The sequence below is a fragment of the Hemiscyllium ocellatum genome, chromosome 5 (genome assembly GCF_020745735.1).
Source record: "Hemiscyllium ocellatum isolate sHemOce1 chromosome 5, sHemOce1.pat.X.cur, whole genome shotgun sequence".
NCBI classification, from domain to species: domain Eukaryota; kingdom Metazoa; phylum Chordata; class Chondrichthyes; order Orectolobiformes; family Hemiscylliidae; genus Hemiscyllium; species Hemiscyllium ocellatum.
This window is the reverse complement of record NC_083405.1, coordinates 104,412,620-104,437,643: the sequence shown is the minus strand read 5'-3', so window position 1 is coordinate 104,437,643 and position 25,024 is coordinate 104,412,620. Positions and strand designations below refer to the sequence as shown.

The following is a 25,024-nucleotide window of genomic DNA, read 5'->3' as shown; positions in this document are numbered from 1 at the left end:
CATAGAATAGTATAGTACAGAAGAGTCCTTTTGGTCCCTCAAGTCTGTAGTGCCAAAAATACGCAACTACCTACATGAATCCTACTTTCCCATACTAGTGCCATAACCTTGAATATTCATGATATTTCAAGTGTTCATCCTTCTAAAGGTTGTGCAGTTACATGCCTCAAATATTGCATTCCAGAGGCTCACTACTCTCTGGGTGAAAGTAGTTTTCCTCAAATCTTTCCTAAACCACCTGCCTTTCACTTGGAAATTGCACCTCACTGTCATTGACTCTTCAGCTAAGGGGAGAAAGCAGCTGTTCCCCTTAGCTGAAGAGCTGAAAATGTGTTGCTGGAAAAGCACAGCAGGTCAGGCAGCATCCAAGGAACAGGAAGTTCCAGGTTTTGGGCATAAGCCCTTCATCAGAATGAAGGGCTTATGCCCGAAACCTCGAATTTCCTGTTCCTTGGATGCTGCCTGACTTGCTGCGCTTTTCCAGCAACACATTTTCAGCTCTTCAGCTAAGGGGAACAGCTGCTTTCTATTTATCCTGCCCATGCTCCCTATACTTTTACACACCTTTGCCATGTTCTCTGTCGATCTTCTCTGCCTCAAAGAAAATAGCCTGAGCTTATCCAGCCTCTCTTCATGGCTGAATTGCTTTCATGGAGGCAACATCTTGGAGACTCACCTTTGCATCTGCCAGTCTCTCCAGTGCAATTGCATCCTCCTTATTGTGCGGTGACGAGAACTGCACACAGTTCTGCATGTGTTAACTAAGTTCTGTGCAGTCCCAACATAACCTCCCTGTTCTTTCAATCTATGCCATGACCGATAAAAGCAATTGGTAGGAAGACATAGTGAGCCAAATGGCCTGCTCATGTGCTAAGCTGCACTGTACTGTTCTATGTTCTGAGTGTCCCGTATGCCCTAATGACCCAATTAACGTATTCTGCCACCTCCAGGGATCTGTGGGCAAGCACCTGAAGATCTATATCTTCCCCTGAGTTATCTACTGCATTTTTATGAAGTGGACCCACATTAACAGTCTGTAATTTCCTCCCTCCTATCCCACAATGGCCTTGCATATGTCCAGACTGGGGATGTATCCACTTTTTAAAATCTGTCAAAACCTTCAATACCTTCATGCTGCTTATATCAATCTGCTGAAGAACATCAGAGTCCATTTTCTTTAATTCTGTACTTGCATCCACCTTCTCCTGAGTAAAGACAGGTGTGAAATGCTCATTTAACATTCTGCCAATGTCCTCCATTTCCTGCAGATTACCCTCTGGGTGCCTAATAGTCTCTGTTCTTTATCATTTTGTTCTCTTCCTCTTGATATACTTGTAGAATATCTTGGGATTCTCCCTAAACTTGCCTGCCAGCATTTTTTATTCCCCACTTGCTCTCCTATTCATTTTGGGATTTGCTCCATTTGTACCTGGTATATGTCTCACTTTTTTTTCTTTTTTTGTCCAGACCTCGATACTCTTGGGTATCCAGAGGTGTCCGGTTTATTGCTCCTACGTTTCACCCTAGAGGGTACATGAAGCTAAGTAGGATGTGTGACAACAAATATTAACAGATCTTCTGTATCATGTAGATAGAGTGAGTGGTTTGCATTCACTCTGATGCATGGACCATTTAAAGCAGGCACTAAGATCCAAAAATACTGCAATTAAATTGTATAATCTAATATTATGAGAGTGGTGGGAGAGTGGGTTTGCAGAATTGGATAAACTGTGTTTGGAGGTTCCAGGAACATTGCAAAGTGGGGCCCTAGAAATTAAGAAAATAGGAGTATTGAAGGTGATTCTGGGATAAGAAAAAATCATAGAAGTCTGGGATCTAGGAATGGAGGAGGGTTTAAGTTTCATAGAGAGGCATCATTTTTCTTTGTTCAGTTGATTTCCTTCTGAGATCGAAAAGCTGTAACAGCTGTAGAGAAATGCCTTTGTAAGGTGTTTACTTAGACTCTGTTTCAGTGTTGATGGCAACTGGAGATGAAGATGTGTAGCTTTGTAATTCTGTATTTTTCATTGTGTTTGTTTACTATTCCTTTCAGATGACTTTGAAGTATATCATTTATATTGGACTGATTTGCTGCTGCATATGGGATGGACTTGCCCAATCAGGTAACATATTGACTAAACCAGTATATCACTATGCACTTAGGTAGATATTCAAACCTGAATACTGTATTCCCTTTAAATATCATTGTGTTCCCGATAGCCCAAGTGATTCCACAAGATCATCAATACTTAAGGTGAGCCAAAAGAGCTACCCATGGCCACGCCCTCATCACAATGCTGCCTTTTGCAACATTATCTGGAGAAATGGGTTGTCTTTCACATGTATGATGATGACCACGCCCAGTTCTATCTTTAACTTCTCTCAACCGTGCTATTGGGTCTGTGTTGTCAAACTACTTTGATACTCAATGATAGATAAGCTACAACACTATGAAGGTCTTTAACCTTGCCACACACTCTGTACTTAGCATTTTTTCTTCACCTTTGGCTATTGCATCTCACTGAAGCAAATTATTCAGCCTTGAAATTTTATTTGATTCGCAACTGAACTTTAAAAGTCTTTATCTCTATCATAGCAACAGGACATTTACACTTCTATACTGTTGCACAAAATCTTTTTTCCCTAAATTCTGACTTTGTCCTTCAAGTCAAAGCTGTCTGTCCAAGTACATAAATCTTTAACAATACTCTATTCAGTTCCTTGCCAACATTAAACCATTAAATGAAATTAAAAAGGTTTGCATTATTTTACTGTTATGGAATTAATTAACATTTTTTAACTTATCTTGAATACGAAGAGGAAGGATATTATGGAAACATATAAAATTATGAAGGGAATAGATAAGAGAAGCAGGGAGGTTGTTTCCAAGAGTGGATGAAACTAGGACTACAGGGCTTAGCCTCAAAATGAGGAGGAGCAGATGTAGGACTGAGTTGAGGAGGAACTCTTTCACCCAAGTGATGGAAGGTCCTGCCCAGTGAAGCAGTTGAGGCAACTTCATAGAATGCTTTTAAGGCAAAGATAGATTTTTGAACAGTAATGGAATTAAAGTTTATGGTTAGCGGGTAGGTGAATGGAGTTGAATCCATGAAAAGAATCATCTGATTGAATGGCAGAGCTGGCTTGACGAACCAGTTGCCTTCTCCTGCTCATACTTCTTATGTTCCTCTGTTAAAATATACTATACACTGAGCTGATATTTCCTGTTTGTAGCACAAATTTTGCTGATAACACAACTGCTAAATGGTGAAATTGTAGATAATTCTGGGGTAAATTTATTTATTCCATTAATATTTGACACACTTTCTATTTTGAATAACTATCCCAGGATTTTAATCTCTTCTCATGGTTCAGGTATCTTAATCTATATGTTGGTTTAGTTGATGTTATTTCTGACGTGGTATCTGAAATATGTCATACCACTTAGTACGTTTTATTGTAAATGACTAGACATGCTTGCAATAATTTAATTTACCTTTTTAAATGCAGATCTTAGTGAGTGTTTGAAAGCCAATGCCAAATCATGCGGGGACTGTATACAAGCTGGTAGAAATTGTGGATGGTGCACCAAAAATGTAAGTTTTCAAATATGGAAATAGGACATAGTACTAGTTGTTGCTTTATCTTAAGTATCCTTAGAAAGTTTAGATAACTTTGCAGTAATGCAATATGTATAAACTATAAACGTGTGAATGGTTTCAAAGTTAGAAGTTCACAGGCAGAAGTGAATTCAGCCTAAAAACCTTTTGGCAACATTAATGATTAAGAGGTACGCACTTCTGGCATTTTTGGCTTTAACATTTTACCAAAGCATTTAACCAACATAAAATGTTTTTTAAACTAACATTCAAATATTTTACGTGTTTTTCGTTCTTTAATACATGAAACTGAAAAACTTTTTTAAGAAACAGCATCACTAACCATGATCTTTTTAATTATTCTTATCCAGTCGTTGCCAGCTATTGAAGAAGAATGTATAATGTTGATTTTTTTTTAAAGAAAAGTATAGAAAGGAATTTAATAACAGGATTAGAACTGGGTATTGCATACATCTGGGAATTAAAAGCACAAGCACATGATGGTGGTTAAAAAGGAAAGTGCATCTTGAAATTCCAGTGAAAGATCTGAAGAACTATGATAAGGAAAATAGAGAGCAATGTATAGAGTTGTTCCATGAATTGGAGGGACAAAAAAGGCAGCAAGATGAAGATTTAAAACTAGAAAGAGCACGTGGAATAGGACAAGTCTGTATATATATTTCAGATATATAACTGCATTTCTTAAATTGCAATAATGACTGGACTTCATAACTTTTTAAAATCAATCTGTTCAGAAATGTTATTACTCACCTCTGGAGCAGGTTTTCCAAATGTTTCGAGACTAAATGATATGTGGTGAGAGAGAATAATGCTTAGCATCCCAATAGAACAGAGTTATGAGTATGTCATCACTCCTATTTAAAACAGGCAGTCTTGAAAATCTACCTGTTCCAAATGAAGGGATATCTGCTCTTTCTGTCTCAAATATACATCTTCCAGCTCCTTACCTCACACTGCAATGTGATTATAAAAATACATCAAATGTAAAGAAATAATAATGATATCAGAAATCTTAAAAATATCTTTTTTTCTGTAGAAATTCTTGCAGCAGGGAGAACCAAACTCTGCACGGTGCGATGACATAGAATCACTCAAAAAGAGAGGGTGTGAAATTGAAGATATTGAAAATCCAAAAGGTTCGCAACGTGTAGATACTAATAAAGAACTTACTGGACGTACAAGTGGCGAAAAGGTAGAGCTGAAAGACATTACACAGATCCGACCGCAGAAGCTAACTCTGAAATTACGATCAGGTATTTCTGTAGTTTGGGTTTTGTTACTTGATATAAACTGATTTTAATTTGGTATGCACTGCTATAAATAGTCACTGAACCTTTCAAATATATGCCTAATAAAAATCATGGCAGATCAAAGTGGTTAGTTAGAAGTTTATCGGGTGCTCAGACCTAATTTTATATCCTGAAAAATTCCATTACCATTAGGACATTCAGCAGCACTGCATTACGTATGCGCCCAGTCAAGGGATTCTGGACATGTAAGCTGCCTACTCTTAATAGCATGTTTGTGAAATAAATATGCAGCTACCTGATAGACATCTCAATTGCCACAAGTTACATCATCTAAAAACTGTCCTCATTTTGATCAGGACTTCAATATTCAAAATAGCTTGACATATTAAATTGGGAGAGCAGGCCAGTTTAGTGATTTGATTTGATTTGATTTATTTATTATTATCACATGCACCAAGATAGAATGAAAAGTATTGTTTTGCATGCTGTCTGGACCAATCATGCCTTACATAAGTTCATCAGAGTAATAGAACACAATGCAGAATATATAGTATTGTAACATAGAGCAAGTGCAGAGAATGATCAACTCTAATATGAGCGGTTTGCTCATATTAGTGATAAAAGGAGGAAGAAGCTGTTCTTGAATCTGTTGGTACATGTTTTCAAACTTTTGTATCTTCTGATGGATGACTAGTCAATGAGATGGTCCAATTCTACTTTTTAGCAAGTGCTAGGCAGTGACCATCTGCAACAAGAGAAACCTAATGATCACTCTTTGACATACAATCGCATTACCACCATTGTTAACACCTTAGGGGTTAACATTGATCAGGAACTGAATTGGACTAGTCCTATAAATACTGTGGCTAAAAGAGCAGATCAGAGCCTAGGAATCCTTCAGCGAGTAATTCAGCTGATTTTCCAAAGCCTGTCTACTATCTACATGGCACAAATCAGGGCTGTGATGGAATACACCCCCTTTAATGGAGGAATGCAGATCCAATAACGCTCAAGCCTTTTTAATGCACTCGTGGGATGTGGGTGTTGCTGCTAGCAGTATTTAATGGCATCCTTCATTGCCCTTGAAAAGCAAGTGAGCTGCCTCCTTGAACAGCTGCAGTTCACGTGCTGTAGGTAGACCCACAGTGCCCTTAGAGAAGGAATTCCAGGATTTTGACCCAGCAACAGTGAGGGAACAGCGTTTTATTTGTAAGTCAGAATGGTGAGTGCCTTGAGCAGTTTGGGCCTTGTATTTAAGGAAGGATGTGTTGGCATTAGAGGGGTTCAGAGGAGGTTTACAAGAATGATCCCGGAGATGAAGGACTTGTCATATTAGAAATGGTTGATGGTATCTGTATGTAATGGAGTTTAGAAATATGAGGGAGAATCTGATTGAAACTTACAGAATATGGAGGGGCCTGGATAGAATGGATGCGGAGAAGATGCTCCTGCCTGTAGGAGAGACTAAGATCCAAGGGTGACAGCCTCCGGATGAAGGAATGACCCTTTAGAACTGAGATGAGGAGGAATTTCTTCAGCCAGAGTGGTAAATCTGTGGAACTCATTGATGCAGACGGCTGTGGAGGCCAAGTCATTGAATGTGTTTGAGACAGATAGATAGGTTCTTGGTTAGTAAGCGATCAAGATTATGGTAGGTGAATGGGTTTGAGAAGCATACCAGCCATGATCGAATGGTAGAGCAGATTTGATGGGCTGAATGGCCTAATTCTTCTCATAACTTATGGTTTTATTATCTTTTACCCTGAACCTCAAAAAATTGGTTTAATTTCAGATAATCTGATTGTTTTTGTGAGGTCTTGAATTAACCTGCATCCACCACATGCTTAAGGGAATGTATTCCAAACCCTAATCATTCTATTCATTAAGATGTTTCTCTCATGTCATTGGTTCTGTTGACTATCACTCTTAAACAGTGATCTCTGGTTCTTGATTCTTCTAGTGGCAAGAACTGTTTTTCCCCTCATGATTTACATCCCCCTATCAATCTTAGAAAAACTATAGCTTCAAATAATTGAAGTTCCTCATCCCTGGAACCCTTGAATCTTTTCTGCACCCTCTCTAAAGCCTCCACATCCACCTTCAAGTTGGTGGACAGAGTGGACACCTCCTGAGTTGAGGTTCAGACAGTATTTCAACATATCTACCTTTCTTTTGTACTCTATGCCTCTATTTATAAAGGCCAAGATACTATTTGCTTTATGAACTGCTTTCTCAACCTGCCGTACTGCCTTCAGTAATGGTGGGCACATATCCCTAAGGTCCATCAGCTGCTGCCCCCTCTTTTTGGAATTGTATTGTTTTTTTATGGCCTCTCCCTCCTCTTCCTATCAAAATGAATCTGCTCTAGCTTTTCTGAATTAAAGTTCAGCCAGTTTCTTGTCCTTTGTCCCAGTTTATATCCCTTTGCAATGAATGCAATCCTGTTTCCAAATTTTGTCTGCAAATTCTGAAGTTGTTCCTGTACACCCAGGTATAGGTCACTAAACGACATCAAAACAAGCTGGAGTCCAAGCAGTGATTAAGAATCTTGCTGAAAGTTGAAAAGCTGCCATTTACAACTGCTCTTTATTTATGACCAATTTTCTTGGATATGAATATCAGACTATCATGTACCTTCCGATTCTTGGAATAATCTTGCTGTCCACTGTTGATATAAAAGACAGTTTAGAGGATATTCTGCAAAACCAAACCAAGCCTACTAATTTCTGTGTATTTAGGTATTCAGCTCTTCAATCAATTTGAATCCAAATGTGAGAGGAGCCTTCGATTTCTTAAAGTTCAATTTTCTTTATGTTAATTATGAATTTGGCAAATGGGGTTCATTTATTTGGAATAGGATCAGGGGGTTATAACACTGTATTCATTACTCTTTGTTAATGTAATGTTCCTTGATTTAGCTGTCACCTTTGTTTGAAATGAAAGTTTATTATTGCTTTATATGATCTTCATGCCAAAACCCTACAGCTAGTTAATTAATATTAATTAATGTTATTTTATAATTAAATGCATCAATCAATTTGTGTACTGCAAGATCCCATAAGTAGTAAAGAGATAAATGACCTCTTGATAAAGGTTAAGGAAGGATATGTGACAAATGCACCTAATTTTCTTCAAATAGAGAACTTGATTCAATTTTCACTCAACTTCTCAAAAGATGGTACTTCCTTATTACCACTTCAAAGCATCACTGAGCTTTTAACTTTAACTTTTAGGTTAAGGCTGGCTATGTCACATGAAGCCAATTTTATGTTGTTCTTACTAAACTATTTGAGGAACTGAATAATAAAATGTCTGTTTCATGTCCAGGCTAAAGCGACCATTATTGGAGTTTGTTACGTTTGCGAGTAGCCACTTTGTCAGGATTTGAGGGTTTCTCAGCACTGTTCACCATCTAAACCTTCTTCATATACCACCCATTTTACTGTGCTCCTCACTGTTTTCCTAATGGGTGTTGTGATTAAACTGTGACGGCTTTCAGATAATCATTTGGTCTTGGTCTTTCTCTCTGACCTGTATTTCAGAACTATTGACTAAGGTTACTTAATTAGTAGATACAACGTTGCAAATATCCTTGACGTGTTACTAACATGTATGACCAAATTTATTCTTGTCGTCCATTTTCACAAAAAAGAGAAGACCATATTTGTGGTATTCAGTTGTTTGCAGTTCTCACGTACAGTGGTTGATGTTATCAGCACCGATTAGAAATTTTCTTCAACAATATTAAGCTTGTGAATTTGCATTTCAAATACCAGTTTCTAACCCATACTTTGATTCCCCCCTTCCCAGGAGAGCCACAAACCTTTCCATTGTACTTTAAGAGAGCAGAAGACTATCCCATTGATCTCTACTATCTTATGGACCTCTCCTTTTCTATGAAGGATGATTTAGAAAACGTAAAGAAGTTAGGAACAGAATTGCAGACTGAAATGCAAAAGATAACGTCTGATTTTCGAATTGGTAAAAATAATCATTTATTTTCACTGCCTTTTTTGAGATTGTGTATTTAACAGACAGCACTTCATTTGTGAAAAACTTGTTCTTATTTAGGATTTGGTTCATTTGTGGATAAGACTGTAATGCCTTACATCAGCACAACCCCAGCCAAAAGGAAGAATCCTTGCTCAAGTGGTGAAGTATGTACTAGTCCATTCAGCTACAAAAATGTCCTGTCATTGACCAATGATGGATCAAAGTTCAACGAACTTGTAAGCAACCAGACAATTTCTGGGAACCTGGACTCTCCAGAAGGAGGTTTTGATGCCATAATGCAGGTGGCTGTCTGTGGAGTAAGTGAAAATAATTGCCCCTAAATATTATTTTGAATAATCCTAATGTTTTCTGTTCCTTAGCTTGTTCTGAAATTTATACTAAATTGTTCTGAATTTATTTTTGCTCACTGTATTTTTTTTTCTAGTTGTGCTTTCATAATAATAACTAGGATTTGCATATCATCTGCTCTTCATTTTTATCTTTTATATATTTTAGTCAATCTTCTCCTGATGCTTTCTTTTCTATACTAGAAACTTCGGGATTTTTCACTTCTGCTTTTTCTGCATGCTGTTGCTGTTTTCATCTGGGCCATTTGATTCCACCTACTTCCCATTTTTCCAAATAAATCTATTGTGAAAATCATAATAAGTTACCCAGCACAGTTAGGAAGCAATTTGGAACACAACTTAATTATTCTGTCTTTCACAGGAAAAAATTGGCTGGCGCAATGTCACTCGTTTGTTGGTGTTCTCTACAGACGCAGGATTTCACTTTGCTGGGGATGGTAAACTAGGTGGTATTGTTTTACCAAATGATGGGAATTGCCATCTTGATACACAAGGTCTCTACACCATGAGTGACCATTTTGTAAGTTTACCATCTAACCTTGGCAGTGTAACGCCTGAGTGTTACTTTGCTGAAAAATAGTTATGTAGCCTCTCCTTGTACTTTATAGAAAATTATATGATAATGTGTGTAAAGTTCAAATTTAGCAGTAATTCTGAGATTTTGTCAACAGGATTATCCATCTATTGCTCATTTGGTACAGAAACTTGGTGACAATAATATTCAGCCTATTTTTGCAGTCACAGAAGAATTCAAGGGTGTGTACAAGGTAAGAAAAAATGCTGAAATTTCATCAAAATTATAACTATAAAAATGGAACAACGGCAGAAAAACTAATCTGCCCGTCAAGCACATTCTGCATTCAGTTTATCCTGCTCTGTAATTCAACTCCATTTGCCTAAGCTTTCAAGCTATTCTTTCATGAGATATGGACGTTACCAACAAAGCCAGTCCGTTTCCAATTACATTGAACTGAGTGCATTTTAAGAGTCTTCCAGAGGCTTTCAATAACTTTTCTGTAGATTTGGAGTTACATGTAAGCAGACCACATCAAGATGTGAGGAAGGAGCTGGCCAGAGTTGATTGAATGGGAGCCTAGCAGGAAAGAGGATGGAGCAGTAATGGCAGGACTTTGCAGTGACAACTTGAGAGCACAGCAGAAATTCATCCCACAGAAGAAATATACTAAGGGGAGGATGAGGTAACCAGGGTTGCAGAGGGAAGTCAGGGGCAACATAGAAGTATGGTGAAGGTTAGTGAGAAGTCAAAGGATTGAGAAGCCTTGAAAACCCAGCAGAGGATAACTGCAAAAGTAAAAGGGGAGAGAAAATGAAACATGAGAGTAGCTAGCTACTCATATATAATAGAAGTTTGCAAGATTTTAGATAGCTTAAAAAAAAGGTAAGAGTAAGGCAAAAATGGGCATTAGACCATTGGAAAATGGAGAACAAAGAAATGACAGGAACTAAATAGATACTTTGCACCTCACAGTGGAAGACACCAGCAGTATGCCAGAACTTCAAGGGGCAGTGGTGGGTGTAGTGACCATCACAAAGGAGAAGGTGCTGGGGAAGCTAGAAATCATCTGGACCAGATGGGCTACACCCCAGGATTCTGAAGGAGAAAGCTAAGGAAATGGTGGAGGCGCTGGTGATTGATCTTTCAGAGTCATGAGTCAGGGAATGTCCCAGAGAACTGGAAAATAGTTAATGAAATGCCCTTGTTTAAGCCGGGAAGGAGGCAGAAGATAGGAAACTATAGGACAGTTAGTTTGACCTCGATTTTAGAATCTGTCATTGAAGGATAAGATTGAAAGTACCTCTTCCTTTAAGGAAGAAACCAGCTATTCTTACCTAGTCTGGCCTATCTCTGATTCCAGGTCTTCAACAATGCGGTTGAATCTTAACTGCCTTTCACGTAAACCTCTCAATTTAGGGCAATAAGGGATGGAAGCAAACTCGAACCCTCTCAGCGATGCCCATAAACCACGAAAGAATAAAAAAAACCATCAGACTTGTAAGCTCAAGATCAAAGAAATCAAATGTGTTCATTTGTCCTCCTCACTTAGTTCTAGTTCATCTGCACTGTACCCTTTCTCAAAGTTCTTATTCATTGACAGTGCATAACTACTTTATTAGGTGTCCCAGGATTCATCTGCTGTGATAAAGATAACTGTTGAATGTATTATGACATTAATAATGGTTTTCAGGAAGCAGACAGATTTGTAGGCAAAATTTAAAGCAAATAGGATTGGAGATTGTGGACTGAAATGGATTGAAAACTGGTTGGCAGACAGGAGATGAAGGAATAAGCAGGTTTTTTTCCAGGTGGCAGGCAGTGATTAGTGAGTCACCACAGGGATCTCTGCTTGGACCCCAGCTATTCACAATATATTATTAATGACTCGGATGAAGAAACTACATGTCATGTCTCCCAAGTTTGCAAATGACACACAGCTGGGTGGAAGGATATGCTGTGAGAAGGATACAGAGAAGCCTCATGCAATTTTGATGAGTTAAGTAAATGAAAAAATACATGCCAAATGCAGTATAATGTGGATAAATGAGAGGTTATCCACTTTGGTAACAGGACCAGGCAGGTAGGTTAATATCTGAATAACAATAGATTGGGGAAGGGGGTATTCTCGTATAGCAGTTTGTGAAAGAAAGCATTGCAGATGCAGCAGGCAGTGAAGTAAGCAAATATTATGTTGGCCTTCACAGCGAGAGAATTCAGCTATGGAAGCAGGAGTCTCCCTGCAATGCATTGGGACAACCACACCCCTTATGCACTTTGGCCTTCTTTCTCTGAGGATGAATGTTCTAGCAAATGTTGGGAAAGCTCAGCAGTTCTAACAACATCTGTGAAGAGAAATCAGAATTAACGTTTTGGGTCCAATGACTCTTCCTCAAGACTGATAGTAGCTAGGAAAATTATGGTTTATATGCAGAAGGTAGGGTAGGGGAAGAGGGTAAACAGAAAATGAGGTGGGGATAGACCCAAAAAGAGAGCAAAACACTTGGACAGGCAATGGAGTGGATAACCATTTGGCTAGGAGAATAAATAGCTATTAATGGAGACTGTTAGTGGTTAATAATAGGTAGTGTGTAATGGCATACTGTGTGATAAGGTCTGGTGTGTGATGCTGGTGGGATGGTAGGTAAGGACAAGGGGGAACCCTGTCACTGATGTGGGAGGGAAGAAAGGTCGTGAGGGTAGAAGTGTGGGAGATGGGTCAGACCCGGTTGAGTGCTCTGTTGGCAACAATGCTGGGGGATTCTCAGTTGAGGAAGAAATTGGACATCTCTAAGGCACCCTAGTCAAAACTGGCCTCGTCGTAACATATGCGATGGAGATGGAACTGGGAGAATGGAATGGAGTCTTTACAGGAATCCAGGATGCATGGATGTGTAGTCCATGTAGCTGTGGGAGTCGGTGGGTTTACAGTGGATATTAGGGGCCTGTCCCCATAAATGGAAACAGATGTCAGGGAACAGAGGAGTCAGAGATGCACCATGTGAAAGCGAGAGCCTGGTGTTAATTGGAAGTGTACTTTCTCAGTTTTGGATGAGAGAGGGAAACAGCACCAATGATATCATGGCTATGTCAGAGAAAGCGCTGAGTGCAGGCCAGAATAGAGGGGAAAGGCAGGCGGGAATGTGATAGGTGGATGCAGGGAGGTGTTGGTGATAGACCAGAGGGGAGGTGGATTGGATACTTGGCAAGGAAGATGAACAGGTAGGACAGGTCAAGAGGGTGGTGCTGAGTTGGCAGGGTGGATCTGGGGTAAGGTGGGGGTGAGGCAACACTTGAAAACTGGTGAAATTGATGTTGATGCCATGTGGTTGGAAGATCCCAAGGCAGAAGGTGTGACGTTCTTCCTCCAGTTGGCGGGAGATTTGGCAGTGGAGTAGGCCCAGGACTTTGATGTCGTTGGGGAAATGGGAGGGGGAATTGAAGTGGTTGGCCACAAGGCAGTTGCGTTGGTTGGTGCATGCGTCCCAGCGATGTTGCCTGAACCACTCTGAATTGCCATCCTATCTCCCCAGTGTAGAGGAGACCACATTAAGAGCAATGGACACAGTAGATGAGGTGGGTGGATGTGCAGGAAAACCACCTCAGGATTTGAAATGATCCTTTAGAGTCTTAGACAGAGGTGAATGGGGCAAGTGTGGGCAGATTTTACACCTCATGCAGTGGCAAGGGAAGTTGCTGGGTGTGGAGGATGGATTGGTGCGGGATGTGGACTTATCACATAGTCTGCCATTACACATTCCGTATCATTAACCATTAACGGTCTCCATTAATAGCTATCACCCTCCTAGGCACACTCCTTTGTCTGTCCAACGCTCCTCCTTTCTCTTTGGGCTCTAACCCCACCTATTGTTACTGTTTTCCCCTACCCCACCCTATCTTCTGTATATAAAGCATCATTTTCCTAGCTACCATCAGTTCTGAGGAAGGATCTTCGGACCTGAAGCATTAACTGATTTCTCGTCACAGATGTCAGAACTGCTGAGCTTCTCCAGCAACTCCTGTTTTGTTTCTGGTTTACAGTATCTGCAGTTCTTAGCTAGCATATCCTTTCATTAAAAACTATGGAAAGAATTGAAATGTTTACGAGACTGATTCCTGGGATGATGGGACTGGTGTACAGGAGGAGGCAGTAGCGGGGGGGGGGGGGGGGGTCTCGTAACATTATAAACTTCTTAAAAAAAAAGGAAGATGCAAGAAGGATGTTCTCAATGACTCGGAAGTACAGAATCAAGGTTCACAGTCTAAGGATAAAGATTAAGTCTTTTAGAACAAATGGATAGAAATATTTTCACTGAGTGGTGAGCATTTGGAATTCTTTGCCACAAGCAACTGTTGAGGCCAAAACATTGGTGTTGATACACATCTTCAGATTAAAAGGATCCAAATGTATGGGGAGAAAGCTGGGCAATGGGTACTGACTCAGATAATGAACCACGATCATATTGAATGGCAGAGCAGACTCGAAGCTCCAAATGGCCTACTCCTTCATTTTCTGTGATTCCCGTTTATCTAAACAGATGCGAAAAACAGAAATGATCTCTGATTCATACTTTATTTTAAATGAAAACTTCTGTGACTTGACAGTATTATCATTTCATAACATTTTTGTTCTATTAATAGGCACTCCATGATCTCATTCCAAAATCCGAAGTGGGGGTTCTATCATCAAACTCTAGTAATGTAATCAAGCTGATCCTTGATGCTTACCATGTAAGTGCTGACTATTACATTGGCCCTTGCTGCAAAATTTATTTCATTTTACCACTCCAGTTTTACAAATATATTTTTATCAACACAACACTCATAATTCTTTTCATAGGCTTTGTCATCTGAGGTAATCCTTGAGAACAGCAAATTACCAGAAGGAGTGTCGATACATTATACAGCCTTTTGTAAAAATAATACTGTTCATACAGGGGAAGAAGGCAGGAAGTGTTTAGGCATTCAAATTGGTGATGAGGTAAGATAACCTCTTTAATAATTTTCTTTAATAATTTCCGTAATATTTGTTTGGTGGCTACCGTGATGAAATATGCACTTGCTGGAACAAGGAAGATAAGTCATTATCAGTTTTTTGCATATTGTGGTCTAAACTGGAGTTGTTTTCAAATTTGGAAGCTATCCTGTTCTCTCAACCCCTCCATCTTCCTTTCCAAAACATTGTTCGATTATAAAACCTGGGTCTTCCTCTTACATAACGTGTAAATATATGCACCCACTATATACCTAGGTCCTGTTAGGTCTGTTCTGGTAATTTTGAAAAGTTGGTATCTGTCCAGATGTGCTACTCAGAAGACATTTTTGTGAATATTCAGACAGGTATTGTGGAAATTTATGACTCTATCCCAAGTTGGTGTTTTTCTTCCTCTGCCCTCCAATTTAATCTAGGAGAGGTCTTGCATTTGCCCCTTTTTCTTTCCATCTGTGTAGTTTAATGTTTCATTGGGCATTCGAAGCTTACTGTTGGCACAGCAGGACTGTCCTATGAAGAGAGATCCTGCTCTACTCTTTGGAGTTTCAAAGAATGACTGGTGTTCTCATTTAAACTGACAAAATACTTAGGGCTCGACAGGTAAGATGGTTGCCCTGATTGGGAAGCCTAGAATCAGGGGCACAGTTTCAAAATAAGCTGGATACCACTTAGGTACCAGATGAGGAAAATGATTTTTTTATTCAGTGGATTGTGAAATTTTGGAATTCTCTACCACAGAGGACTGTGGAAGTTTAGCCTTTGAGAATGTTTAAGTTAGAGATTGATTGAAACATTTCTGATTATAATGGCATACAGAAGTATGGGGATGAGGTCAGTAAAAGGCATTCATGTGATCGATCAGTCGTGATCGTATTTAATGGCAGGACTGAATAGGTTATTCCTGTTTTATCTTTCCTATGTTCCTATTCACTTTGTGCTCTTTTGGAGTAGTATGATGTGCAGCTGTATGTTTTTGCTGAACTGCTGTTACAGTGTGATTATGTTATTAAGGATTTCTTTGGTTTTGTAACACAGTGCCATACACTATTAATGATCAGATTAGCAGAATAATTCTGCTAATGAATCCTTGGGTAACTCTATTGTGTGTCTCTCTCTGCAAGCCTGTGATTCACCATGGCTGTTGTGTGTCTTTCTGCTACTGGCATCTTAGCTGTCGCAAAAATTGAAGCTTAATATGAGATACCTTATCAAATACCTTTTAAAAGTCTATTTACATAATTAGGAGACATTGAGGTCTGCAGATGCTGGAGATCAGAGTTGAGTGTGTGTTGCTGGAAAAGCATAGCAGGTCAGGCAGCATCCGAAGAGCAGGAAAATCAGCGTTTCGGACCGGAGCCCTTCATCAGGAATGAGGCTGGGAGCCTCTGATTTGAAGAGATAAATGGGAGGGGAGAAGGTAGCTGAGAGCACAATGGGGGGATGGACGTGGGGGTAAAGGTGATAGGTTGGAGAGGAGGATGGAGCGGATAGGTGGGAAGGAAGATCGACAGGACAGGTCATGAGGACAGGGCTAAGTTGGAAAGTTGAAACTGGGGTAAGTTGGGGGGGGGGGGAGGGGAAATGAGGAAACTGGTGAAGTCCACATTGATGCCCTGAGGGTTGAAGAGAGGGCATCAATGTGGACTTCACCAGTTTCCTCATTTCCCCTCCCCCACCCCCCCTTACCCCTGTTCCAACCTTCCAACTCAGCCCCGCCCTCGTGAGTTGTCCCACCTGTCAATTTTCCTTCCATCTTCCCACCTGTCTGCTCCACCCTCCTCTCTGACCTCTCACCTTTACCCCTTCCTCCAAACACCTATTGAACTCTCAGCTGCCTTCTCCCCAGGCCCACCACCCTCCCATTTATCTCTCCACTCCCGAAGTTCCTAGCCTCATTCCTGATGAAGGGTTCCGGCCCGAAATGTCGATTCGCTTGCTCCTCTGCTGCCTGACCTGCTGTGCTTTTTCAGCAATACACTCTCAACCCTTTTAATCAAAGTCAACTGCACTTCCCTCAATCTCCACTTGTTACCTTGTCAAAAAATGTAATCAAGTTGATCAAGCCCAATTTGCCATTTAATGTATTTCAGTTCATTCCTTGTTCAAGTAACTATTATTCATTTTATGCTGATTATTGTTGCTAAAAATTTCCCTCTACTGTTAAACCAGCTTGCAAACTCCACACAGTCAGTCGCCTGAGTCGGGAATTGAACCCCTCACAGCGCCTGTAGATCCGGGTTCAATTCCCGACTCAGGCGACTGACTGTGTGGAGTTTGTACATTCTCCCCGTGTCTGCGTGGGTTTCCTCCGGGTGCTCCGGTTTCCTCCCACAGTCCAAAGATGTGCGGGTCAGGTGAATTGGCCAAGCTAAATTGCCCGTAGTGTTAGGTAAGGGGTATGGGTGGGTTGCGCTTCGGCGGGTCGGTGTGGACTTGTTGGGCCGAAGGGCCTGTTTCCACACTGTAAGTCTAATCTAATCTAATTACCAGGATTATCCTTTCCCATTTTTTTGAACTTCGGTCCATTATATGCAACCCTTAATGTTGTGACACTATCCTGTATCTAAGGAAAATTTTGAAGGTTGTAGCCAGTGCTTTTTCACAACTTCTGTTGACAGTCTAGGGTGTGTCCCATTCAGACTGAGTGACTGATGTACTCTTAAGTACTGCAGTCGTCTTTGTGTTTTTTTAAAATAAATCTCAGTCAGCATCCTGACAACCTTTCTTTTAGATTAGATTCCCTACAATATGGAAACAGGCCCTTCAGCCCAACAAGTCCACACTAACCATCTGAAGAGTAACCCACCCATACCTATTCCCCCTACCCTATATTAACCCCTGACTAATGCACCTAACACTATCGGCAATTTAGCACGGCCAATTCACCTGACCTGCACATCTTTGGATTGTGGGAGGAACGTGGACCACCTGGAGGAAACGCACACAGCCCAAGGTGGGAATCGAACCTGGGTCCCTGGTGCTGAGAGGAAGCAGTGCTAAACACTGAACCACTGTGCCGTCCCCTTGTTTATCATACCTTCAGAATTGTATTTTAATCAACACTTATGCAAAATAAGTGTTTCATTCCTCAGCCATGCTTGTTTTCTCCTCCAATAAATCTCCATTTTGGTTCCTAATTGGTCACATGGCGCATCAGACACAACCCTTTTACAATTAAAATTCCTTAAGACAAGCTTGGAATTTTCTTTTGATACTCAAGCATTCAGTTTTTGTATTGTTTGTCTGTATCCTTGTTATTTCCTTTTTTTTTTACTTCTCTCTACTTTTTATATTCAGCCTAATTCGTCCTTGTAGTATCATGTCATATAATCCCTTTGATACCCAGAGAGCGTTAACCTTGGTTCACCATCACCACCTCCACCACCACTACCCCCATTCCTTTTCCTCTAGAGGAACTACCTGATCTGTACTCCTCTCTCCTCTCCTCTCTCTTTTAAAGGCTGCTCACCATTCTGTTATGTTGCTGCCTTCCAAACTTTGAGTACGACCTGCCCAAGTCTGATTTTTGCCTCAATTTGTTAAAATTATCTACCTTCCCTTAAGCATATTTAGTTGCAAATTTAGTCCAGAACATTGAGATGTAAATCTTATTCTCTGGTTATAAGGTATTCCCTGTTGGTTGTCGATGACCTTTCAATGAATTTGATTGGTTTATCACCAACTGGTGTATGCATTCCTGAAATATTGTTTAGTTAAGAGAGCCTTGTTCTGCATCTAACTCTTCTCTGCATTGAACTGCTATAATATGTTAATAGGTGTTCATTCCCTCCAACTAAACTTTTCACTGTACAGCATGTAGAAATGTATAAATTGCATAAAACACACTGATCGGAAAAATATAAAATCCTTTAAATTTCAAGCCACCATATGAAAGATGCAGACTATGGGTAGTTCTTCTATAAAGTGATGGTTACATTCCTGAGAAACCCTGCATTATAGAAAAATTGTGCTTTGCCATCACTTTAAGTACTGTTTCTAATGTAATCAAATTACAGCCAGTGCACGTTTTAAAAGTTCGCAATTCAGAAAGTGTTCCCATTTCGTCGATCACATTACAGTGAATTGGTGTTAACAAAACGTGCATTATAGCTGAACGGCCTGTATTTGTAGTGATATACCTGTAATTGCTTCTCTTCCAATTCATTAAGCAAATCAATAGTTTGGTGTGCATTTGGATATATTTTAAATTAAACAAGTGTGCAGCAGAATTGCATGATGGAAATGCAGAGCAAACTTTCAAACTAGTAAAGAAATACAGTTTTGTTTTAATTCAGTACAAGCTATTAATTTTGTCATTGGAATCATACACTTTTAACCATCTCAGCTCTTCAAACTGTACAAAACCATACTAGAAAATGGATGAATCATGCTGTAATGAATGGTCATTCCACCCTTACTCCTCTCTTTCTTGACTGATACCACCTGGCCCCCCTCCAAGTCCTGTAACCTCACCATGGCAGCAGACAAGAAATCAAGAGTTCATTGCTTCCAAAGTTGGTGCATGGGAAGCAATGCCCAATAACCCCCAAATTAGTGTATCTGTGAATAAAAATTAGTTTTGTTTATGTATGTATCAATCTCCCTTTTCTTTTTTAGGTGAGCTTCAACATAAGTATCACAGCAAAAAAGTGCCCAAATAATGGTGAAAAGGCGACTATTCAAATCAAACCTCTGGGATTTAATGAAAAAGTAGAAATTGATCTGGAGTTTGTTTGTGAATGTGATTGCCATAAGAAGGGAATTCCTAATAGCCCCGATTGTCACCAGGGTAATGGAACATTTGAATGTGGAGCTTGCAGGTAGGTAATCAGTTTGTTCAGGGATTGTTTATTTGTTAGAGTTATCACCATGCATTATTTTTAAAAATCAGTAAAATGGACTCCTTTTACTGTTTCTATTGTCACATTTGGTATTGAAATCCTGCAATGTTGTATTTTATATGTTTTGATTTTCAGCAAAATTTGCTGTTAATAAAGTAAGGAATTAATTGCAAAAAATGTTTGTGCCAGACTTTTTTGCTAAGTCATTTTGTTGAAAGTGGGTATTCTTGCTGCAGAATTGAACACAGTTAGTTTGAGGTGGCAAAAAGTAATGGCAATGTCCAAGCTAATGAATGTGTGGAGGAGAAAGAATAGTTAATATTTTGGATGAAATTACACCTGAAATCTTGAGCTGTCGCTCACACTCAGTCTCTCGCACACAGTCTCACGCGCTCGCTTGCTCTCGCTCACTCTCTCGTATGCTATTAATTCCATCCCCCTAAATTGTAAAAGCTAGCTGTTTGTGACCTGTGCTTGTAGATAGAGTACATGCAAACAGAGGGCAATCCTTTATATAATCAGGTATGGTAAAGAAAAAATACATCAACATTACTTGTCGTTAAAATGATAGTCAATGGCTACTATATTTTTTCAGTCACTAATTTGGAAATGTTTGCTGGTTCATTTTCAGATGTAACAAAGGACGGATTGGTCGATTTTGTGAGTGCAGCACTGATCAAGTGAATACAGAGGATATGGATGCTTCCTGCAGAAAAGATAATGCATCTCAAATCTGTAGTGACAATGGAGATTGTATCTGTGGGGAATGCCTCTGCAAAAAGAGGGAGAATCCTAATGAAATCATCTCAGGCAAATATTGTGAATGTGATAACTTTAATTGTGATCGATCCAATGGATTGATTTGTGGAGGCAAGTATACAGAAGAATAAATTTATTTCAAGAGTTTTCAATACCTTTTTCTTGATTTGAAGAATAGCCTCTGCATACTGTATTAATTAGACACTTAATTGATTAATAGAAACTACTGTATCTCCAGCAAACACAGTGGAAGAGAATATCCATGCTGCTAATGTCATCATTGTACACCCACATTGACCTGGAACTTGGTGCCACTGATGTGCGTGCTCTGCCCTTTGCTGCCTTCACCCTTAAAGGCTTTGCTCGCTGCATCTAAAGTCCCTTGCAGCTAAATAATAAATCTTAAAGATTAGCCATTATAAAATCATGTCATAGAGTTTTGAGAAGATCTGTAGTTCAGGTTGCGGTTTTGGATGTAAGTTGCTTGCTAAGCTGGAAGGTTCATTTTCAGACGTTTTGTCACCATACTAGGTAACACCATCAGTGAGCCTCCAATGAAGCACTAATGTTAGTGACCCGATTTCTATTTATATGCTTAGGTTTCATGAAAGTAATTATATAATATTGCAGCATGGCTGATAGTGGGTTGCAGACACTAACTGCAAGAACAGTAAGTGCACTCCCTACAGAGACAGCATGTGCAGCCTTTCATGGCTTAGTGTTTTGTCTGAATCCAGGAACACTCATTCTAACAGTGCCATGGGTCAACCCTCTGCAGGAGTTCAAGAACGCAACTCACCACCACCTTTTCAACGTAAATGCTGGTCGAGCCAGCAATTCCCATATCCCATGAACGAGTAAGCCAAAACTTTGATGAAATCCATTTCAGATGTTACTGAATGAAGTGAGCCCAAGTCCTGCCTTTCACTGGAATTCACACTTGGGAACCAGCCATATTTCCATGTGCAATCTTTTGTCTAACTCTTTATGCAACGCTAAATATTTTGCATTTCAAAAAAAAAGTCAGGTCTAAATTTATACGTATGACTTCCCACATGGAGAATTCACAATATCTGCTTTTACTGCCCATTCTTTCAACAAACCAGCAGGCAACTGCTACAAAATGTTAAATTAACCAATGGAAACAAGTATTGTCCTGTTTTAATATCTACTTCAACAGGGCTGAGTGCAGAGGAGATGGTCTAAAGCAAAAGTTTAGAGATGAACGTAAACATTTCTAAATTGTCAACATTTTGTAGGAAATGGTATCTGTAAGTGCCGGGTGTGTGAATGCAACCCCAACTATTCTGGCAATGCTTGTGATTGCTCCCTGGATAATTCGACATGCATTTCGGAGAATGGACAGATGTGTAATGGGAGAGGCACATGTGAGTGTGGCCGCTGCAAATGCACTGAATCTAAATTCCAAGGAGCTGCATGTGAAATGTGTCCAACCTGCCCTGGAGTATGTACAGAACACAGGTAAGTGTAATCGCAAGATATAACATAATTAATTTGTCAGTTTGTAAATGATGTTTGAGCCCCTTTAAAGGATTTTACTATTAAAATTTAAATGGGAAAAGACAATCTACAGAAAGCGAGTAAAAAATCTAAAAATACAGTAATAGTTTTGAATGCATAAAAAGGAAGAGTGGTTGATGAGTGTTGGTACCTTGGAGAATGTGTCTGGGAATTTATGATTAGAAACAAGGAAATGGCAAAAACTTGAAACGTGTTTTGTATCTGACCTCACGTGGCTGTCAAAAAAACATTCCAAGACGAGTAGAAAAGGGAGAGAGGGAAATCACAAAAGAAAATGTATTAGAAAAACCAATAGGGCTAGAAGCTAACAAGTCCCTGGATCTGAAATCCCATAACCAAGGGACTCTTAAGGAATAGCTTCTAAGACGGTAAAGCATTGGTTGTGATATTCGAAAACTCCTCAGGTTCTGGAAAGGTCCCAGAATATGTAACATCACTGTTCAAGAAAGAAAGAAGACGAAGTTTAAAAAAAAATCTATAGGCTAGTTAACTTGTGATATAAGATTATGAAAATGATAGAAATTAAGTGGTTAGCAGGATATTTAGAAAATAAATGTGGTTTCGTGAAATGTATAGGTCTGGTGAATGTTGACTGCATGTCATAGGTGGTAGGCACTGTTGCTGTTGAATGTTGGCAGTGGTGGAACAAGTGATTGTGGATGGGGTGCACTCGAGGCCAGCTTTGTCCTGAATCACATCAAGCTTAAGGGTTTTTGGAGTGGTACTGATTTAGGCATTTGGGAAGCATTCCAGCACTTGCAGATGAACAGGCATTTGGGGAGTCAGTAGGTGAGTTATGCCGCAGGATACCTGCTAGTGATGTGCTTTTATAGGCACTGTATTTATATGGCTAGTCCAGTACAGTTTCTGGTCAATGCTAACCTCACCATGTATGGCATAAATGTTACTTATCATTTTTTTAGCCCAGGCCTGGATATTGCCCAAGTTTTGCTGCATTTGAACATGGCCTATTTTTAAATTCCTACACATGCTTATCTCTCTCTATCTTGCTGTAATATCCTTTAGTCCTACAACCCCTGAAATATCTGTTTTCATCTGTTTCTTCAGTGTTCGCAATTTAGTGCGATGTAGTGGCAGGTGTCACTAGTTTTCCAGAGCTGTAGACTAATGATTTATGCACATAGTTTTGAATTCCACAATGGCAAATGGTCAGATTTGAGTTCAGTAAAATTTGGAAATTAAAAAAACTGGTTCAGAAGTGACCATGCACCTATTGTTGATTCATTCATGTCTTTTTAAAGAAAGAAAATCTGCCATACTTGTCTGGCCTATATACAATTGCAGACCCACAGGAATGTTCATGACCCTTAACTGCCCTTTGAAATGGCCTCGTATGCCACTCGGTTCAAGGACAATTAGGGATGGGTATATGACTAAATAGAAAACTCATTGGTGGTGTGCCTTCTGGTGCCAGCCCCCAAGCCCTAATCTATTACATCTCTCTGCTTTACTTTTTTCATTTAATGTTTCTCCTTAAAACTGGCTTCCTTCGCCAAGCTTAGGTTATATTTGCTTTAAAGTAATTGTATAAAGCACCTTGAGAATTTTTATTATTTTAAAGCCATATAAGCTGCAGTTTTTAGTGTTATGTTCTTGTTGGAAAAAACTAATTTCTTTTATTGGCTCCCAAATTGAGGTTTTCAGTTGTTTAATCACTCCAGGACATGGGCCACAAAATTCCTTCTTTAAATGGGGGTGGCACAGTAGTTAGCACTGCTGCCTTACAGCACCAGAGACCTGGGTTCAATTACCACCTCAGGCAATTGTATGTGTGGAGTTTGCACATGTCTGCGTGGGTTTCCTCCGGGTGCTCCAGTTTCCTCCCACAATTCAAATGTGCATGTTAGGTGAATTGGCCATGCTAAATTGTCTGTAGTGTTAGGTGAAGGGATAAATGTAGGGGAATGGGTCTGGGTGGATTGCTCTTCAGAGGGTCGGTGTGAACTTGTAAGTAATCTAATCTAAACTCATGCCAAGCAAACAAGTAATTTCCAATTGTATTTTATCTCATTTGTGTCCATATCTCCTTTTTCTATTGAAATTAATGAACTTGGAATGAAAACTGCTTAATATTTATGAAATTAGCATTCCTATCAAACATCACAATAGAAAGTAATAAGCGCAATTATCTTTGAATCTTGTATAAATCACTTGACTCAAAGTATCCAGTCTGTGATTTAATCTTCAAAGTGTGATGGTTGGAAGACTTGGACCTTAACGTTTTCAGTGCTTGTGTTTTATAGGGATTGTGTTCAATGTAAAGCCTTTAATAAAGGACGCAAGAAAGAGAATTGTGACGAATGTGAGTTTGATGTGATACCGGTGAAAGAGCAAACTGATTTGCCACTACCAAGCCAAGATTCACCAATCCTTCATTGTAAGGAGAAGGATGAAGATGATTGTTGGTTCTACTTTTCCTATTCTGTTAATGATCAAAATGTTCCAGAAGTTTATGTTACTGAAAAGCCAGGTGAGTGGTGTGTTCTAAGCAGTGTGACAAATCAGATTTGCCCTAAATGCATACTGAAGTGTTCAGTTTAAGATTCAAGTGTAGGGCTACCAATTTTAAATAAAAGTAAGGAACGCACTCAGGTCAGACAACTAGTGGAATTAAAGCAAGTGTTCTACTTTTATCAGAATGAGAAAAGAAAGTCAGAATCCCTTCATAAGACTAATCACAAGACAAAATGAAGGGAGAATAATTTGGGTTGTATGAATCATTGTACAGGTGGTTCTCCTATAGCATGTTTCTCCAACACAAATTAGCTATAACACAATGGTCGAATTTAGCCTGATATTTGTAGAACATGAACTTTCCTTGCCTGAATTGGCTATAACAAGATTGCAACCCCATTACCTTAAATGGAGCTGGTATTGCACAATTTTCTTATAAAGCGAGATCACACACGGACTAAACATTGGTGTTATAAGACAATTGCCTGTAACTAAAAATATAGTTAGAATTACAAGTAAGTCAATATCTATAAGTTCAAAAGCCACTTTGGTGGCTTTTTGCTGATTCTTTGCATCAGAACGCAAATAGGTTGGTGTCACTGTGCTAAATGGGACAGACTTCAAACTGATCAAGCAAGTCAAAATGGCAATTATGTTCAATCACAATCT

At 39.5% G+C, this 25,024-nt stretch overlaps 1 protein-coding gene across 1 annotated transcript in view; it reads left to right on the top strand.

Annotated features, from left to right (window-relative positions):
- The window catches only part of LOC132815812 (integrin beta-1-like), a 76,298-nt gene that overhangs the window by 38,945 nt on the left and 12,329 nt on the right, over positions 1-25,024 (top strand). Inside the window, exons 2-14 of the mRNA XM_060825075.1 lie at positions 2,054-2,123; positions 3,511-3,596; positions 4,657-4,873; positions 8,681-8,851; positions 8,942-9,180; positions 9,593-9,751; positions 9,903-9,998; positions 14,387-14,476; positions 14,586-14,726; positions 19,356-19,558; positions 20,211-20,449; positions 21,598-21,820; positions 24,145-24,371. Of these exons, the coding sequence (XP_060681058.1) occupies positions 2,054-2,123; positions 3,511-3,596; positions 4,657-4,873; positions 8,681-8,851; positions 8,942-9,180; positions 9,593-9,751; positions 9,903-9,998; positions 14,387-14,476; positions 14,586-14,726; positions 19,356-19,558; positions 20,211-20,449; positions 21,598-21,820; positions 24,145-24,371 (2,161 nt within the window). The remainder of the gene's footprint in view (positions 1-2,053; positions 2,124-3,510; positions 3,597-4,656; positions 4,874-8,680; positions 8,852-8,941; positions 9,181-9,592; positions 9,752-9,902; positions 9,999-14,386; positions 14,477-14,585; positions 14,727-19,355; positions 19,559-20,210; positions 20,450-21,597; positions 21,821-24,144; positions 24,372-25,024) is intronic.